The following is a 20,537-nucleotide window of genomic DNA, read 5'->3' on the forward strand; positions in this document are numbered from 1 at the left end:
CATCGGGACCTGGAACTTTCTTAGCATCGAGATTCATCAAAATCCTTCTGATATCCTTTTGACGGAAGACCACAGGAGGCATTGAATGGAGCGTGTTGGGAATGGTGTGAGGTGTTTTACCAAGATCATTAATACATGAGTTGGAAGAAAAATGGGATGCTAGCAGGTCAGCTTTATCCTTGGCTGAAGTGACAACAGAACCATCTGGTTTGGACAGAGGTGGGAGCAGAGATGGGCAAAACTTGCGGCCAATAGCTTTGGCAAGAGACCAGAATGCTCGGCTACCATTAGGGCAAGAAGCAAGTTTTCTACTCTTAGCCTGTTCAAACTCTAGTTTGAACTGGTTAATAACTGCTTTACAATTGTTGCGAGCTTTGGTTTAGGCAGAAAATGAAACTGAAGAATTAGAAACAAGCCAGTTACGATATGCAACATTCTTCTCTTGAACAGCCTTAGCACATTTATTGGAAAACCAAGGTTTAGATAAAGAACGAGATTTTAAAGTGGAGTGTGGGATAAAGGATTGCATTCCTGCAAGAATAATTTCACTGACACGATCTGAGCAAACTTTGAAATCAGAAGTTTTGAAACAGTAATCCGACCAAGGAATAGAAGAAAAGAAGTCTCGCAGGTCATCCCATTTTGCATTCTTGTAATGCCAAACAACACGAGGTTGGGAATAGCCATGAGATAAAGGTTCCATTGGAGAAGAGACAATCACCAAGTTGTGATCTGAAGTGCCTAAAAGACCTCTCACTTCAATCGTGTAATTAGAAGGGTTGTTTGTGGGAAAAATATCAAGCATATCGGCTGTATGATTAGGATTGTCTGGTATTAGGTAAATGAACAATCTGTGCTAGTTCATTAGTAATTGCAAAAGCCTCAGCATCTCGACCTGCTGGGTCGGTGTGACTAGAAAACGGAAGCCAGCTGGAGGTGTGAACATTAAAATTACCAAGGAAAATTACCTCCCTGTTAGGAAAGTTGGACTGGAGAAAGTCAAGTTGCAAAGAGAGGAAGTCAAAGAGCTCCAAGTGATTCTTGGAGTTGGGAGAATGGTAGAGACAACAGATGAATTTGACACAATGAGGTAGAGAGATTTTAAGCCAGAGAAGATCAAAGAGAGGAGATTCCAAATTGCCAAGTCTCTTACAGGGAATATCAGAACGGACATATGCACAAGTACCACCTTTGAGGCGAAAGGAATCATACAGCGAATAATTTGGGCATCTGAGATGAGCAGTAGTTGAATCAACCGATAACTGAGATTCTGTCTGAAAAAGTACATGGAGTTTGGCAGACTGCAAGTGGAAATGGACATCGTTGAGATTAGAATTGAGACCACATATATTTGTGAAATGAATTAGGAAGTTCTTGGGAGGTTTGGATCTTTTCACAGATAAGCTTGCTCTATTAGTTTGACAATTCATGGTGTATTCAAGAAAAAGTAAGAAAAAGTGGGTGGAACATGCTGTATGAAGTAATGTAATTTTTGGATATGGCGTACACGTGGTAAGAATATACCCAGATCATTGACATAACGTGGCCTTGACAATGCTCCCCGCATACACACTACTCGGACTCCCTCCAGTCACTATCTGGCAGAGTAGAGGTAGCATAATTATACACTAGTTGATCCAGAAACCTCCTAAAGAGTTACCAATAGGTTCGGTCCGGTGTACTAAGTAGCGGCCAGCCTGCGAAGACAGTCTTATAGCTGTATCCTCAGAATGTAAGGAATATTGGATCTTTCCACGGCGTTTATCATAACCTGAAAAGTCATCAGTCATACTGCATGATGGGAGAGATAGGGAAGGGTTGACTGGAACTTAGCGCTAGAGACTAAACATGAGTTCCACCACTTCAAGCCTCCAATAAGCGAAGTGGTGGTATTGCACCGGTTGGTGAGAGTCATCTGCCACCTAGTACTGCTTGGTAACATAGAGGGGTGGCATTCCTCCATGTGGTGTGGGTGCCACACCTCGTCCCCTGCTTACTTTGGTTTACACCTGGGTACAGTCCCACCATCGTGAAGGTCAAGCAGAGGATTTGGCTGTCACATACCGTCCGGACTTTGCCGAAATTGGGTCCACTTGACTCGAGTGTCACCCGAATATCAGTTCCATCAGCATTTTAGACCGCCAGGTAGCAAGTACAGCTTGTCTGGCCTATCTGAGAGAATGTCTTGACAACCTCAAGGACTCTAACAGAAAGGACCAATAAACTGGAAACTGCAAATTGTTTTTATTGTTTTATGGTAGTGACCTCCAGAAATGTGCTTTGGAAAAATATCATCAAGGCAATAATGACTAGCAAGTCAACAGCACAAATTCACAAAAAAGGAATGGAAACGTTGAACATTACGTCTAACATAATAGCAGGGTTTTCCCAGCACAAAAACTCAAAAATACCGTGTTAGAGCGAACCTTGTTGTACAGGTACCATGTTGTGCGAGGGTTGCTGCAGTTTATCAATTGTGTTATAGTGAAACCAAGTTGAAGTAGTACCATGTTATATGGGGATTGCCTGTACTTATTCATGTTCATTTCACGAACTGTTATATAAGACCTTCCCTCACCCATTGCACATTGATCCAATCTAATGTTTTCTTATTCTTTTTATTCACTTTACCTAAATAGTTCTTCCCATTCTCTGCTCTCTTAGCCATTATTTTCTCATACTCAGCCTTTGCCATTCTAATATTTTCTGTGGTATTATTACAGATCAATGTGTAGCTGTTATAGGCTTCAGTACTTTTCATCATTTTGTAACTTTTGTGTGCCTTTTTTTTCTGCTCTGAAAGACTGGCCAGCTCTGTATTCATCCTTCTTGGGATCCTCTTTGTGCATATATATTCTTAATATATATATATATATATATGGGTTCGTGGATTTTGTGATTATTGCTTTAATGGTATTCCATAATTCTAGTGCAGGCCCTCCCAAACTATGGCCCGTGGGCTGCATGCGACCAGTCGCACATTTTTGTGCGGCCCATGAGCTTTAATTGTATTTCCAAAAAAAGTTTACTTATTTTATGCCTTTTGCGATGCCTTTTCAAAAAAAAAATGTATATGTAATACATTATAGAATTTGCTGAATTGTAAATTGTTTTATCATCTCTGTATTGTTCAAATTGAGATAGAATTTGAAATTGCAAATTAGTTTATAATTTGCAATTATAAACTAATTGCAAATTATTAGTGTCAGTGTTAGTTTATAATTTGCAATTATAAACTAACCGCGCGAAACTATGGTAACAAACAACCGGTGACGGCGACAACAACGGCTTTGCTGCGGTGGCAGAGTAATAGAATAGGACTGCTGACTGGCCGCAGTTCCAATCTGTTTTCTCTGACGGTCATCCCGCAGTTAGTTTTTTTGCGTTATCTTTGGTTATCATCTTTGTGCCAGTAGTGATAAAAATAATATTTATGCCCTTTTTAAAAATGAATAAAAAACGAAAAATTCAACAAGAGCATTGTGCCTTCAATGAAGAGTGGAACACAAAATATTTTTTTGCTAACATAAATAACAAGACTGTCTCATCTGCCTGGAGAGTGTCTCAGTGTTGAAAGAGTACAATATTAAAAGACATTTCACTACTAAAAATTCCGAATATGGTGCCAGTTTAACTCCGGAAGCGAGAAAGAAAACTGCTGATGGATTGATTCAAAATTTATCTAGACAACAAAATGTGTTTACGCGGCTAACTAAGGAACAAGAAGCTACTGTAGAGGCAAGTTTTGTTATTTCTCATATAATTGCAAAAAGCAACAAGCCTTTTTCTGATGGAGACTATATTAAAGAATGTATGACCGAAGCTTGTGGAATTATATGTCTTGACATTAAACACAAATTATTATCAGTATTAGAACCCATAACATGGTACTCGATAGCTCTCGACGAAAGTAACGACCAAAAGAATACTGCACAGTTATTAATTTTCACACGTGGGTGTACCTCTAATTTTGAAATTATTGAAGAGCTTCTTTCAATGGAATCTCTTAAAGACCAAACAACGGGTGCTGGTATATTTGAAAAAGTTCAAAAATGCTTAACAAGATATAATTTACAATGGAACAAAACGGTAAGCATAACAACTGAGGGAGCACCAAGTTTGACAGGTAAAAATGTTGGAGTGTTAAAGAAAATTCAGGATAAAATTTGTGAAAATTATCCTGATTATAATTTAATTACAATTCATTGTATTATACATCAACAAGTATTATGTAAAAATGTGTTAAAAGTTGAACATGTCACATCTTATATTATTAAACTAGTAAATTTAATACGATCGAGGGGCCTGAAACAGACGATTCGTTAATTTTCTTCAAGATATTGAATCAGAGTAAACAAATATTCCTTATCATTGCCAAATTCGATGGCTTAGCTTAGGAAAAGTTCTTCAGCAAGTATGGGATCTTAAAGATGACATCATTCTATTTTTAAAACTGAAAAATATTATGGACTTTCCCGAATTAACTGATAATAGTTGGATTTGTGATTTTGTGTTTACCCTGGACATCGTGACACACTTAAATACTTTCAACACAGTGTTACAAGGGAAAAATTTATACACCTATGATATGGTAAAAAGTTTGAATGGATTTCAATTAAAACTCCAGTTGTTCCTTCAACATTTATTGATTAACAAGGTAGACCACTTTCCGACCATGAAGTTGCTGAAGATTCCAGAAAATAAATTCGAAAAATATTGTAAAATTATCAACACTTTGAATGACGACTTTTCACAAAGATTTGGCAACTTCCGAAAAATTGAGACAAGTTTGGCAATAGTGCGTAACCCATTTTCAATAGAAATTGACAGTGCACCGAGTGAACTACAACTTCAGATTATAGATATGCAGTGTGATACTGATTTAAGGGAATTGCATCATCGTGAGGAAATGTGTAAATTTTACAATACAGTAAACCCCTGCTATTTGCGGTATCTGTATTTGTGTATTCGCGGTCACTGATTTAATATAAAATGGAACCTAAAAAAATGTGAGTTTTAAATCGCCGTGAACATTTTCTGCCATAAAAAAACATGAGTGTGGCTAAAAGTATCTTTCCCGGTCAAAACAGCGCTCATTGGGTGGTGGTGGGGGAGAGAGGGGTGACAAAATCGTGAATGTGGATGTTTCTCGCTAATCCTTGTTCATTATGTGTTATGTGCTTGTCATGGATGCTTATAAATTGAACAAATTTATCAATTTATAAATTGATATGCTTACAAAAGTGATAAATCTACTTTTGCAGTGTAAAACAGACTTTTTCGAGTGTGTTAACAGAAGAAAGTGACTTTATTGTCGACAAGTTCTTTCTAACCCGTACAAAAATATGGCTACGAATAACAAGGGAAATGTGAAAATATCAAAGAAAGTGATGACATTAGCGAATAAAATTGAGTTATTAAACAAAATTTCTAATGGTGAAAGTGTCTCCTCAGTGGCAAAACATTATAAAATCAATGAGTCAACAGTACGATCAATCAAGAAATCGGAAGAAAAAATCTGCCGTAGCGTCCGTGAAAACGCACTAACTGCTTCAAAAATTTGCTCTGTAATTCGTGATGTTAAATTAGAAAAAATGGAAAAGGCTTTAAATCTGTGGATAGAAGTCCGAACTCAAAATAAAATTCCATTAAGTTCACTCATCATTCGTGAAAAGGCAAAACTCCTTTATCAACACTTTAGCGAAACTGATGATAGCACTGGCGGGATAAGTTTTTTAGCTAACAAAGGCATTGGTTTGAAAGATTTTTGATATTTCTAATAAATATTACATTTAATATTAAATTGTTTCTTATTTTCATTTCGATGCCTTATGCTTGCATTTCACTATGTACTGTCTATGTACATAGTCATATTATGAAGGTACATATAATACATACATAGACAAAATTTTAGACTAGTTTTTCTTATATATTTCATACTTTGGAATGGAACCCCTTTATTACTATGGGAGCCATAACTCAGTTTTCGGTATTCGCGGCATTTCTCAGGAACGTAACCCCTGCGAATAGCGGGGGTTTACTGTACTCTTAATTCGGATAAATTCGACAAACTTAAAAGATTTTGCCCGAAAAATGTTGGTTATTTTTGTGAACAAACCTACATATGTGAACAAACATTTTCCATCATGAATCGAAATAAAAATTCTTTACGATCAAGCATCACCGATGAACATTTACAAGCAGTTTTAAGAATCTCAACTACAAAATTGACACCCGAAATTAAAAAAAATTTTAAAAGATGTAAAACAGTTCCATTCATCTCATTAAATTTTTGATTGTTAGAGAATAATTTTTTTTTGTTATATTTCTTCTTCATGATAACAAATAATATATATCTAAAAATAGTATTTTACGTGCAGCGTGCCTTCTTTTTGAATTCCTAATGTGGCCCTTCAGCGAAAAAGTTTGCCCAGGCCTGTTCTAGTGTATTCACCCTGGCTCTGAAACTTGCTCAGTTGATAGATGCCATGTAGCATCCTAAACTATCATAGTCTCATATCCTGAAATTAAAACCTGTGCTTTTAACTACTGCATCTCTCTCTCTCTCTCTCTCTCCCTCTCCCTCCCTCCCTCCTTCCCAACTAATAGCTGCATGATCACTATTAGCCAATGATTTCTCAAATGTGAGCCCTGTTATATCGTCTGATTTTTGAGTAATGATCAAGTTTAGAATATTCTTAACCCTGGTATTTTTTTTTTAACGTGTTGGGTACCAACAAGTCATTTATTTTATTTAAAAATTTTGTTCCCCATAATGAGTTTCCTCCTACTTATTTTAAATAATTTGGTGCAAATTAAACTCATCTATATACAATTTGCCCATCCATTCCATCTACATGTAGAGACTCTCTTCATACTCTTCTCGTTTTTCTAGTCTCTAGATTACTCTTACTCTCATTATACCTTTGCTTCTAAGTAACTTATGCCACCTGGATTCTAGGCTGGCAGGCATAACCTGTGGCTCTACAAAACAACCTCAGGGGCTCACATCTGATGAGTAAGTGCTTGGCACACCCAGGGTCCTGAGCTGGATATCATCCTTCTTCTTTTTCTTGGTGATTCCTTTGTATCTCTCTCTCTCTCTCTCTCTCTCTCTCTCTCTCTCTCTCTCTCTCTCTCTCTCTCTCTCTCTCTCGGTAACTCGGTAACTCGGGAATTTTTTTTTGGCTTATGCAGCATAAGCCTCAGACTTCCATGCACCATATAGAAGGCTAATAATAATAGTAATAGGTATTTTCACCCACGGGCTGCTTTTTATAAGAAGCATCACCCATCACTCTTTCTATCTTCTTTGTCATTCCTATATATATTGTATAATGAAACTCATCACCAATTTTTGGGTGGCAGCACGTTTCTGTTAACCCTCTTATGTCAACATTAGTTGTCCAAACCAGGTGTTTGAATTTATTCATTTCATTGACAATGCTCCCGACATTACTATAGACCAAGATAAGACTAAATATTCTTCTGTAGTATACTAACCTGATACATACCTTGAAGTTATTTAAACTTGTTTCCCTAGCTTTAGCTTCCCACTCACTTGAATCATTGCCACTCTCTGAACATCTTGCAGACATTGGCTATTGTGGCAAAAAACAAGAATTTTTGAAATGTGCCAAATATGCCAGGACAAAATGAATTAATTAATCACATTGGGTTTGAAATGTAAATATACTGATAGTATATTTTTATTCCCATTATAAATTTATTAATAGTTTTCAGTCAGCAACAAAATCATGTATACAAGTATGTTACAGTTGTCCAAAATATCTTACTAGTTTATAGATTAGAACCTACAAGAAAAATTGATTTACTTATCACATCACTCCACCAAATTTCAAGAAAACTTCAATTTACTGAGAAGTGCAGATACATAATTTTATAAGTAAATATATTCTCTCTATACTATTATGTTCAACCACAGCCAGTGGAGTTTACATCTTCATGTAAACTGTTTTTATTGCAGCTTATACCACAGAAATCAGCAGGGACTGACAGCAGTGTATGGGCTTGAGCTTACGGTATTTATTGATGTCTACCCATGTTACCAATAATTTTATTTGCAACCACTTTCCATTGGGTATATCAGAAAGTGCCTTTTTTTCTAATATGGAGCTTTTCTAGTTCAAGTCTCATTACTCTAACATAGGAAAATATACTTTACACTATACTACAGACTTCACACTGATTTCTCCCTAGGAGGGTGGAATAAAGACCAAGTGTAGTGCTTTTGGCATTATGTGAAGGTGGGCCTGTCTTAATGGTTTGGTCAGTTGCTATCAACTTAGGGAGGTTCAGATTTGATTCCTGTTAATGATAATAGCTTAATAGGCACTTATTAGACATTTTCAAGCAGAGCTGAGTAGCTAGTTTGAAGTGGAAGTGTAGGATTTGGAGTAGGATTTTTCCTCACATTTTTTCATTTGAAAACACAAACTTGTCTTAAAATGCATGTAGTTTTTGGCATGATGACCTCACTCTCCACAGCACTAATTCAAACAACCCAAATCATACCTCATAAAGACATGAGAATAGAATAAGAAGAGAAAAATAATTCTGAATTGTGGAATTGTTATATAATGAGAATCAGTCTTGTTTTGTCCAGTTTCATGAATATTATTAAACACAAATTAAAGATTACATTCCTTAACACATTTCTCAATGACCTTATTTCATTTAGGCATTTACTTTAATCTTTAAAAGATGGTATTAATTGAAAATGTTCTAATTTTCTTCTCAACCACTTACTTAAATCAAATACTACTGCAGGTCATCAGTTCTTCAAGCTCAATATCATCAGGCTTCTTCTTCAGTGGCCAGTGTTCGTTCTACTAGCATAAAGCCTACCTCTGGTCCCTTAATTCCAGCTCCTCCCAGACCCAAACCTCCTAGTGTTCAGTCACAGAACATATCCAGGCCAAGCAGTTCTGCTAGTAGTCCAAGTCCAGAGAGCAATAGCATTTGCAATCAAAATAACACCTCACCTACAAGTTACATGAGACCTAGATATGGCAATATACAGGACACTCGACCATCAGTTGCAGCTGGTTTGCTAGAATGGGCTCGATCAGTGGCTGCTATTGCTACTCCTCCACAGAGACCTCCTCGTCCTCAGCCGTCTCCCTCTTCAGCATCACCTGCAACTCCCAGGACACAGGTATGAATAAAATTCATAATTTCACTGCAGTAAAGACTGGTATATAATTTTGATTAAAATGTATGAATTCATCAAATACAGTAGACTCTCGATTTTCCGGGATGGATGGTAAAAAGAAATTCCCGGATAATCGATTTCCCGGTTAATCCAAAAATACAGTAAGTCCCCGACATACGTTTCAGGACTTCTTACGTGTCGAGTTTTGTGTAAGTCTGGAATGGCTAATAAAATATTGCTGCCATATCCCTAATATGCCAAAATTACAAAAACCACATAATGTCCTCAGAAGAATGAAGAAAAATAGTTATATATTTTTAATTAGTTCAATTAAAAACTTTATCTGGGGACAGCAGTGAAGTAGCTGGAGTGGCACATAAGAAAAGAAAACATAAAGGGAAGAAAAAACACGTTATTGTACTGTAAAAACTGATACGTATTTTGTAGCCTTGGTTATTATAGTTGACCTTCATTCGTAGCCTTGGTTATTATAGTTGACCTTCATTGGTGCCGATCGCTTTACCCCTTCTCATATTCTTTCTCCTTCATTGTGTTCACCATTGCCACTGACAAATCTGAATTCCATGCAATACTTGTTAATGTTTGGCCATTTTCATACATCCTTATTATTTTAATTTTCTGATCCAACTCGATTGCTGTCCTTTTCTTGATAGATTTACTAGTACCGCTGTCACCTATTCTCTTAGTCGGCACCATGATAACGGTCAAAATAAAATTTTCTGAAAAGAACTTCACGCCACGCAAGCTCACATTTTACTAAAGCACATTTCTGGGGGGGGGGGGGTCACTGCCAAAAATCAATAAAACCAATTTGCACTTTCCAGGTTAACGGGCTTGTCTGTAGTGTAACCTATTATAAACAGGTAGTAAACTCGATCTTATTGCATTTGCTATAGTACCAATAGCCCGGGTTCTGTGGGTTTTTTACATTATTATGGTGAAATGTGTATCCCTTCACTGAAATCTTCAGTCATATAAGTCCAAATCTACATAAGTTGGGGACTTACTGTATCGAAAAATGTTCAGCAACCTACGTAAAGTGTATGGCGATAGATAAAAAAATGAAAAAGTCACCACACACTACTGGTGTGTCCAATATGTGAGTAATGCATATTGGACATGCATTTATGTTTTACGATGTCGATTTTAATTCTAATAGCTTCCCTTTATTTTTTACAATGTCGCATATGGTTTGGTTCCCAATATTATAATGGTTCTTTAGAGATTTAATGGATGCACCATTTTCAAAATTTTGAATAATTTCAAGTTTTTGTTTAATTGAAAGCACAACTCTTGCATTTGCCTATTATTTTCGTGATTTCTAAAAAAAGAAGAACAAGAAGAAGAAGAAAAAAAACAGGTTACTATAAAAAAAAATTCTGACATAAATAACGAAACAAAATTTGTCCTTAACATGAATACTTATGTAATGAGGTATAAATAAGAACAAATTTTATAATTTTAAAATTTGTTCTTATACATTTACATCAACACAAGCAAAAATGAATATTCATTTATTAACAAATGAAAAATCAAAAATTTTGAACAATGAAGAATAATAATAATATGTAAAGTAAATTTAAACTTAACAGAAGTGATTAATTCATCGAATAAATGATTAAACATTACAATAGACTGATATTAGAGAATGTAGAATATGGAGAATTATAATGAAGAGACACAGAAAAAGAGTAAAGAAGTATATGGAAAGAAATCACAGTATACGTTAAAACACACACACACACACACACACACACACAGAAAATTATCATATAACGCACAACCCTGCTGTCATTTTCAAGAGTCAACCACCAAGATTGCAAAAAAAGAAGACAGTGTAGTCTCTGTTTCTGATGCAAAGCAGAAACCAAGAAATTAAGGTAAAACAAAGGATTTAAAAAGTTTTAGAAAATTTAGAATAAATTTATGAGGTTAAGGCTGAAAAGGAAGATATATACAGAAAGATATAAGTAATAGGTATGTGATTTATGGTTTGTTATATTCATTATGGTTGTTGGATTCTTTCTGTCTATCATTGGCCCTAGTCCATTAAATGCTCTTATAGTTGTTACTTTCTTCCTTTTATATAATATATAAAATTATGCAAATTAGAAGAAATAAAAGTGGAAAACAGGCTAGGTAATACGAAAGAAAGGTATATGTAAACTAAACTACACTGCTTGACAAAATTAACAGAACAAAATGATTTTCATGAATATTTTATTCTGAACAGTGTTGCCAAAAGGGAATATTTGATATAATAGGAACCCTGGCATTCAAATTTCAAGTATCCACTAACTAATAGAAATCGATCTACCATCTTAGAGTTGCACATTATGCAAATTATTCATCCCTTAAAAACACTGGTTGCAACTACATCACTTCATTCCTGTTTCTTCACTTGCTCAGTGAGATAGCCACATCTCCAGTACTGAGAATGAAAAAGTTGTCGTTTAGATGATTCTTTGAGATGGTGGATCATTGGATAACTTAAACCTGGGCAGTTGCAAGTGGAAGTAGCTCATTGAAGGGTGGCTTAATGTGTCACACAGTGTTGTCTCGGTACTATGGAAGCAGTTTCGGGAGACAGGAAGAGTGGTCAAGGTCACCCAAGGGCTGAATTAACCAGAACAGACCAATATCTAGCTGTAACAGCAAGATGGAACCATATGGTGTCCTGTCATCACCTGTGTTCTGCTGTGGTCACAAAGCGCCTCTGTAGCCAGGTCGGAAGGAGCAGCAGTGCGTAGCACACGCTTCTTGATTAGACCGGGGTTCGAGCCCGTCGCCACCAGATGCAGAAAGGTCAGGGAATGACCACCGCATATCCCGGAGCAATATGGCCTTAGTTGCTAATGCTCCTAAAAACCAAATAACAACAGCTGTGGTCACAAGCAGGGCTGCCGCAAGTGGGTAGGCTAGGTAAGCATCGCTTACGGGTGGCAGTTCAGGAGGGCACCAAAAAACTTTTTGACATACAAGTCAAACCTCTGTTTAACAAACTTCTTTATAGTGAAATTTTCTATTTAGCAGTATTTTTTGAATTCCCCTTGGTAACGTTCGGTTGGTAAGGTGAAGCATCAGGTCGCATGTTTCTCTGCTCCCAGTTAAGGTACTACGTTTTTGTATTAGCTTCGCCAAACTGATCCATGTTTGGAATCCATCAACAGAATCCAGGAAGTGTAAGCTGTACGTCAGTCCTTTCCATTTCATTACACAAGTAACAGGTACAGTGCAATTTTTCAGTTTTTAAATTTAATATTAGACTGCTGATAATGTTACTGCTGCTTGCCAGAATTCAGGAACAATAGGCTTCCAAGGTCAGTAGTGCTAGTATCCATTCTGCTGTCGGGATAATCCAATCAAGTCCCTTAGGAATTTCCCCCCAATTCAAATTCCTGCTCTGTCCAAGTATAGATCTATGCCACAAGTATCTTTGGGGCTTGTAAACAATTGTTTGGAAATTTCCATTTGGCCTACAAGCATGAAGAAATTTAAATCCTCTAGCTACCTAGGAAAGGAATGTGGACAATTAAAATGCTTAAGAGACAGGCCAACACGTTGCCTCCGGTGCTCAGCCAACTAAATGTAGCTCCAGAATTTCTAGAAATAACTCCCCGACCTGCACCATTGGCACTTTCAGATTTCCGTACAGGAAAATCACAATGAGGAAAACACTTAGAAAAGCAAAGAATATGCGAAATAACAATACAATTATTAGACTGGCTGATTTGGATGGCATATCTGAACTGAGGAGGCCCAGAGCAGTAGAAGCCTGTAACCCACAATCTGTGTGATCTTTGAACCCGGTACCAAAAACCCCAAAAACAGAAATATAAAAATAAAAAATTCAGAATCCCATGTCACTTGTCTTGGTGAAATAAATAATTTAAAAATATATATCTCAGCCAATGGGGAAAAAAACTAGAAAACTGGGTACAACGTTTCGAGAAATTTGAGGATTTAATATTGCACAGAGAAGGGCAGGAAACAAATGGCTTTGAGATGATTCTTGAAGGTATTAACAGAATAGCCAATACTCTTGAGATATACTTAAGAACCTGGAATAGCTCAACTAAAGGAAAGGAAGCCATAATCAAAAGGGAAGCCATACTGAAATGTCTTCTGTGCCTACTGAGACTGCACTGCAGCAATCTAAGGTGCTGATTAATAATAATAAACCTGCTTTTGAGGTCTCTAGTCCTCTAGAAGAATTGCTAAGGAATTTTGACTACTTAGAATTTATCAAAAAAAATTCCACAAAGAAAAACTCCAGATTCCTTATTAAGTGGTGACAGACCCTCTCAGCTAAATCGACCGAACCAGACTACACACCAGTTACCAGCTCCACAAGGAGAAATAATGCATCAGAACACCAGAAGACCGACTAAAGTGGCCATCAGAAATTCAGAACTGAACTACAAAAAATCCAAGCAACCCAAATCAAGCTATCTGCAGCAAAACACAGCTGCAGTGAATATACAACAGCATTACTTCCAACCAAAAATGAACAGTAATGCAACAAATACGTCTGATGGTCACCACATGCAGTTTGAAAGTAGTTTCAAGAAGACAGTTGAACCAAGAGCATGGGCGATGAATTCAGCACCTATCAGCAGTAAAGTTCCTCGCAAGCAAGTCAAGGAGACCTTCTTCACCCAACCAGATCAGAATCGTGATGCCGTTATTGGCTCTAAGCCTAACGCATCATCATCAGCCATTTTCAATCCACTGCAAGATGAAGGCCTCTCCGGCAACTTTCCAGTTCCTTCTGTTTTGAGCACTGGCCATCCATTTACTACCCAAAAACTCATGAATTTCATCTATCCATTTCCGCCTTTGTCTTTCAGGTTTTCGTCTAGCTCCTCTTGGGTACCATTCTGTTATTTTCTTAGTCCAACTGTCATCATGTCTTCGAGCTATGTGTCCTGCCCAAGATCATTTTAGTTCTATGGTTTTGATAAGAATGTCCTTTACTTGAGTTTGATGCCTAATCCATGTGTTTCTCTTCTTATCTAACAGTCTGATTCCCAATATAATTCGTTCCATTCTTTCCTGTGTAGTTCTCAGCTTCTCTTCCATTCTTTTGGTGAGTGCCCAAGTTTCATTTCCATAAGTCATGGTGGGGAGTATACATTGATTGGTTCATTATTTTACGTTTCAGACAAACTGGGATATTGTTCTTCAGTATGTAACTATTTCCTGAATGCTATCCATCCAAAATTTATTCTTCTCTTGACTTCCAGCCATTTATCATTATTACAGCTAATAACTTGTCCCATATAAGTATATGACTCCACCTTTTCAATTACTGCTCCTTCAATCATTATTTCCCTTTCTGTGGCATACTTGTTCATCATTACTTTTGTTTTAGCCATATTCATCTTTAGTCCAAAATCCTTACTAACTGTGCATAACTGATTAAGATTTTCCTGTAATTCTTTGGGATCGTGGCTTATGACCATAATGTCATCTGCAAATCGTAAATGATTTAGGTACTCTCCGTTCGCATTGACTCCTTTCTGCGACCAGTCTAATCTTCTGAAAGCTTCCTCAAGGGCAGCAGTAAACAGCTTCGGAGATATTGTGTCTCCTTGTCAAACTCCTTTCTCGATTTTAAATTTTCTTCTGTCTTTGTCTAGTCTAATAAAGGAGGTAGCACTCTCATATATTTTCTTCAAAATCATAATATATGGGGTATCTATGCCTTGTCTTTGCAGTGCCCGAAACATTGCCTTATGCTGTATGGAGTCATATGCCTTTTCATAATTCACAAATGCCAGGCATAATGGTGTTTTATAGTCATTTGCTTTCTCCATTAGCTGTGATATTACGTGAAGGTGATCCATAGTTGAGAATCCTGTCCTAAAGCCAGGTTGCTCTTTCGGTTGATTCTCATCAAGTATTCTTTCTAATCTGTTAGTAATGACCCTTGTGAACAACTTGTAGATGTGGGATAACAAGCTAATTGGTCTATAATTTCCAATTTCTGATTTATCTCCTTTCTTATGCATCAAAACTATGATTGCATTGTTCCACTGCTTAGGCGTCACACTTTTTCTAATGCACTTTGTGAAGAGCCTTGCTAGTTTTTGTGTTATGTATCTTCCTCACAATTTTAAAAACTCTACAGTAACTTCATCTTCCCCCGGGGCTTTCTGATTCTTCATTTTCTTCAATGCATGTTCTACCTCATCAGGAAGAATATTGAGTATGTCATATGTGTTGCTACTTTGCAATCCATCTTCCCCACTGCTGGCATCATTCCCTCGTTCCTTGTATAATTCTTTATAGTAGTCTTCTGCTATTTGAATTATGCCTTATCCTGAAAGAGGCCTCTGAGGGCGGGAAAACTCATATCTAAGAAATAAACTCATACACCGACCATTGAACAAATTTACTGTAACTAAAATTTTTACAAATAGTATAAAAATATAATATAAAACAAAATATTTACAATAAACTAGTGATTGTATATTGCAGAATAGTAAAAACTGCAATAAAAGATCGTTTACAATAAAATAAGCTAAAATATAAAATTAAAAGCGCTAAAAACCAGGAGCTTTCGAGAGCGTCAGCTCTCTTCTTCAACAGTAATATGACTTTCTGCAACATCTCCTTAAATAGCAGGTTCACGGTACCTCCACACGTGGTATTTCTCCACGTGGTTCAATCGGCACATGGTCAGAACCGGAAATGTCTCGGGTACGTAGCAAAGAAAATCGTTCATCCGAACTTAATACAATTGTTTCAAAAATAGGATGAATACGCATGCCTCTATCTCTATTCATGGTATTCTTACTGGATGAACAAATCCGTAAACCCTCGAGCCATTTACGCTCCCAGTATCCATGTGCACGATCCAAAATAATAGCGTCCTCCGGGGAGATTTGATGCTGCTTCTCCCAAAAATGTTCGGCCACGGCAGACTTACTGTAATCAGCGGTTCTTATGGCATTTAAATGTTCCCCCAGATGATCCCTAAGCCGTCGTTTTGTTTCCCCCCACATAACACTCTCCACAATCCGGGCATTCTATTCTATAGATAACTCCGCTACTGAGATCTTTTGGTATACGGTCTTTGACCTGAGACACAGCTGTGCACAGCCTCCGCCCAGGAAGCTGTACACAGCGTGTCTTATAAACCGGTAAAATTCTTGCCAGATGCTCAGTAAGGCCCGGATAATAGGGGATGTATGCGGTGGCTACCGGGACGAACGAGGGAGGGGAGTTGTAGGGAGTCGTTATGCCTTCTCTGCTGTTTATAAGTACACCATCGCTATTCTTCAGTTTCAGTATCATTTGTCTTTCTGTATTACTGCTCATGGCTGCTGATTTAAACGAGGGAGGGGAGTTGTAGGGAGTCGTTCGTCCCAGTAGCCACCGCATACATCCCCTACTATCCTGGCCTTACTGAGCATATGGCAAGAATTTTACCGGTTTATAAGACACGCTGTGTACAGCTTCCTGGGCGGAGGCTGTGCACAGCTGTGTCTCAGGTCAAAGACCGTATACCAAAAGATCTCAGTAGCGGAGTTATCTATAGAATAGAATGCCCGGATTGTGGAGAGTGTTATGTGGGGGGAAACAAAACGACGGCTTAGGGATCATCTGGGGGGAACATTTAAATGCCATAAGAACCGCTGATTACAGTAAGTCTGCCGTGGCCGAACATTTTTGGGAGAAGCAGCATCAAATCTCCCCGGAGGACGCTATTATTTTGGATCGTGCACATGGATACTGGGAGCGTAAATGGCTCGAGGGTTTACGGATTTGTTCATCCAGTAAGAATACCATGAATAGAGATAGAGGCATGCGTATTCATCCTATTTTTGAAACAATTGTATTAAGTTCGGATGAACGATTTTCTTTGCTACGTACCCGAGACATTTCCGGTTCTGACCATGTGCTGATTGAACCACGTGGAGAAATACCACGTGTGGAGGTACCGTGAACCTGCTATTTAAGGAGATGTTGCAGAAAGTCATTACTGTTGAACAAGAGAGCTGACGCTCTCGAAAGCTCCTGGTTTTTAGCGCTTTTAATTCTATATTTTAGCTTATTTTATTGTAAACGATCTTTTATTGCAGTTTTTAGTATTCCGCAATATACAATCATTAGTTTATTGTAAATATTTTGTTTTATATTATATTTTTATACTATTTGTAAAAATTTTAGTTACAGTAAATTTGTTCAATGGTCGGTGTATGAGTTTATTTCCTAGATATGAATTATGCCTTCTCTGCTGTTTATAAGTACACCATTGCTATTCTTCAGTTTCAGTATCATTTGTCTTTCTGTATTACTGCTCATGGCTGCTGATTTAAATCCTTTGTTTTCCCTTAATGTTTGTTATACTTTTCTTGTGTTAAATCTTCTTATGTCCTCTCTGAGTCTCTTTCTAATGGCTTTGCATAACTCTGTATACAGTAATACCCTGAAGTTACGCGATAGGTGGGTCCGACGAAAATCGCGTAAGTCGAATTCGCGTAAGTCGGGGTACAACTTTGCATATAAATACATATAAATTTTGCTTAATTGGGACCAAGGACTAACAAAAACACTAGTTTAGAAGAAAAATATTAATAAAATTGCAGTTCTTTATACATATTAATACAAAATATGTATTAAAAAAACAAATGACTTACGTTAAAAAGTTATTTCGATGTCGATGGCTTCATAAAATCTAACAAATTCGTCTGACGACACAGCGCGTTCTTTTTTTCACGCAGAATTTCTTAGTAGCAAGCTAATAATTTTTTTATTCCTTGCTTTGTAGCTATAACGCGTTCTTCGTTGGAGTCTATGTTTTCTAAAATTTTTAAGCCCTTTACAATTGAGCCCTTTCAATTTTCAACCTGTCAAGTTTGCAATTGTCATGTGCTTTTCGCCGTTGGTTCATTTAGGCCTGTCATATCACATGGTCTTTCATTTCGCTCAAAGCGTTTCACAATTTCATATTTTTTCTCTATCGACAGAGGCGGACTGGCCATAAGCCTTACCGGGGAAACCCCGTGGGCCAGTGTGATTTTGGCCATAAACCATAGTATGAGGCCACTATAAATTTTCCCGGGTAAGAATTTTTGATCCAGTCCGCCTCTGTTTATCGATAATTGCTTTTCTTTTTCTCTCTGAATCTGCAGTGTCTTCACCAGGACGCTTCCTTTTCACACCTTTTAATTAAGTATTTTACTCATTTTTAAGGAATAAAGCACAATTACAAAACGAGGAGGCACGCTTGATACGCATAAACAAAGCTGCGCGCATGTAGCAACTGAATAAACAACACCATAAAGGCAGAGATACACTATTAACACCTCACATTTCTAGGGGTTACTACCATAAAACAATAAAAATCCAGTTGCGTTTCTGCTAGTGAAATCTGTTATAAACTGGTAGTAAACTCGATCTAATTGCATTTGCGATTATACCGATAGCTGGAATTGTTTTGGTTTTTACGTTATTATGGTGAAATGTGTTTCCCCTTCACTGATATAAAAAACAGAAAAGCAGCAAAGTTGAATTTTGTTCATCTTTCGCTCTCAATCTCCGCCGTCGCACCGTATATTGATAACATATGAAAAACGACCTTGAAGATAGTGGGCGGCAGCGTTGCCAAACGAAAAAATCAAGAACCGCGTAACTCCGAGTTCGCGTAAGTCGGGGTAGCGTAAGTCGGGGTATTACTGTACTCAAAATTCTCCCTGTCAGTGTTTTTCTTGCTCTTCATTTGTCGTCTTCTGTTCATCATGACAAGTGTTTCTTGACTAATTTTTTCTTCTTTGGATTTCTTTTTCCCTATAGGTTTCTTGGGCTTTATCACTTTCAGAAAGTTGTAGTATTCCTCGTTGATATCTTGGTCCTGAGCAGTCTGCAGAAGCTCAAACTTGTTCTTAAGTTCCAGTACATACTGCTTTTTCTCTTCCTCTGTTATCTCAAAGACTTTTGTATTATTTACTCGAGTCAGTTTTTTCCTTTCCTACATCTATATCAAGTGTACATCTTACCATTCTGTGATCACTTCCAACATTTACCTTATTCAGGACGGTAACATCATTCACAATATATCTTCTGTTATTGAGGATGAAGTCGATTTCATTAGTTGTTAATCCATTTGGACTCTTCCATGTCCACTTTCTGTTCACCCTTTTCTTGAAAAAAGTGTTCATTGCTTACAGTTCTTGAGATTCTGCAAATTCCACAAGTCTTTCACCTCTTTTATTTCTTTCACCAATTCCAAAATTTCCTTAGTTCCTCTTTCTGCGCTGTTTTGCCTTTTTCCAACCTTAGCATTGAAGTCCCCCATAATAATAGTGTAGTGGGTTTTCTGCTCATCTGGAAGACTCTCAATTTCGGTGTACATCATGGCTTGATGTTGGTGCATAAATCATTATAATCTTTAGCTTGTACCTCTTAGAAATCTTGAGTATTAGTCTTGACACCCTTGGATACTGGGATCCTTGGTGATGTACTTTTGAATCCCAAAATGTTAGTAACGAATGGGCCTGGTGTACTGGGGTCCATGGTTTTTAATAACATACACGTATAAGTTATAAATCCAGTTTAATGTAAGAATACAAATATATACTAATATATTTGTATTCTTACATTAAACTGGATTTATAACTTATACGTGTATGTTATTCCAAAATGTTGTTTTTAAAATCTTTATGGACCAGAAACCCAACTCCACCTTCACTCCTTTCACTGTTTCCATTGGTGTACAGCAGATTTCCACTTGATAAACTTATAAGTGATTCATTTCTTCTTCTTGTTTCAGCTAAACCGATGATATTCCAATTCACATTTTCTAATTCCTCTTCGAGCTCTAATATCCTGTCTTCATCAATGAGTGATCTTACGTTATAACAGGCCAAGTTCAGTTTCCGTGCATGGCAGCCTGGTCGTACCCAGAGATTCTTAGCACCCTCTGCTTCCACTCTGATCCTCTCGCTGCCGTAAGAGGGAGAGTGAAAGCTGCTGGGGAGTGAGGGCCATTTCTTTTGTCGTGCTGTCATATGCTGGAGGGTTTGGTCTTTTCCTCTTCAGGCTGACCAGGCGTCTTGAAGAGAACCACTCTACACGTTTGGAATTGGTGAAAGAAATAAGAGGTGAAAGACTTGTGGAATTCGCAGAATCTCAAGGACTGTCAGTAATGAACACTTTTTCGTTGCCACCTAAGTGACATAACAGGGCTTACCATCGAGAAGGTGTGCATGAGTGGATTTTAGGGAGGCAGGCCAACCGGACTTCTCCTAAACCTTCTGTAATAGAGAGATATTGGATCCATCGGTGTTTTAGGCTGAGTGTCTGATAACACGCAGGATACCTGTTCCCCTCT

General features: G+C 37.4%; 1 protein-coding gene across 1 annotated transcript in view; it reads left to right on the forward strand.

Annotated features, from left to right (window-relative positions):
- The window catches only part of POSH (SH3 domain containing ring finger posh), a 372,146-nt gene that overhangs the window by 245,115 nt on the left and 106,494 nt on the right, over positions 1 to 20,537 (forward strand). The window contains exon 10 of the mRNA XM_090379928.1: positions 8,791 to 9,178. Coding sequence (XP_090236054.1) covers positions 8,791 to 9,178 — 388 coding nt within the window. The remainder of the gene's footprint in view (positions 1 to 8,790; positions 9,179 to 20,537) is intronic.

Source organism: Mastigoproctus giganteus, chromosome 8, assembly GCF_048544385.1.
Source record: "Mastigoproctus giganteus isolate SK-2022 chromosome 8, ASM4854438v1, whole genome shotgun sequence".
NCBI classification, from domain to species: Eukaryota; Metazoa; Arthropoda; class Arachnida; order Uropygi; family Thelyphonidae; genus Mastigoproctus; species Mastigoproctus giganteus.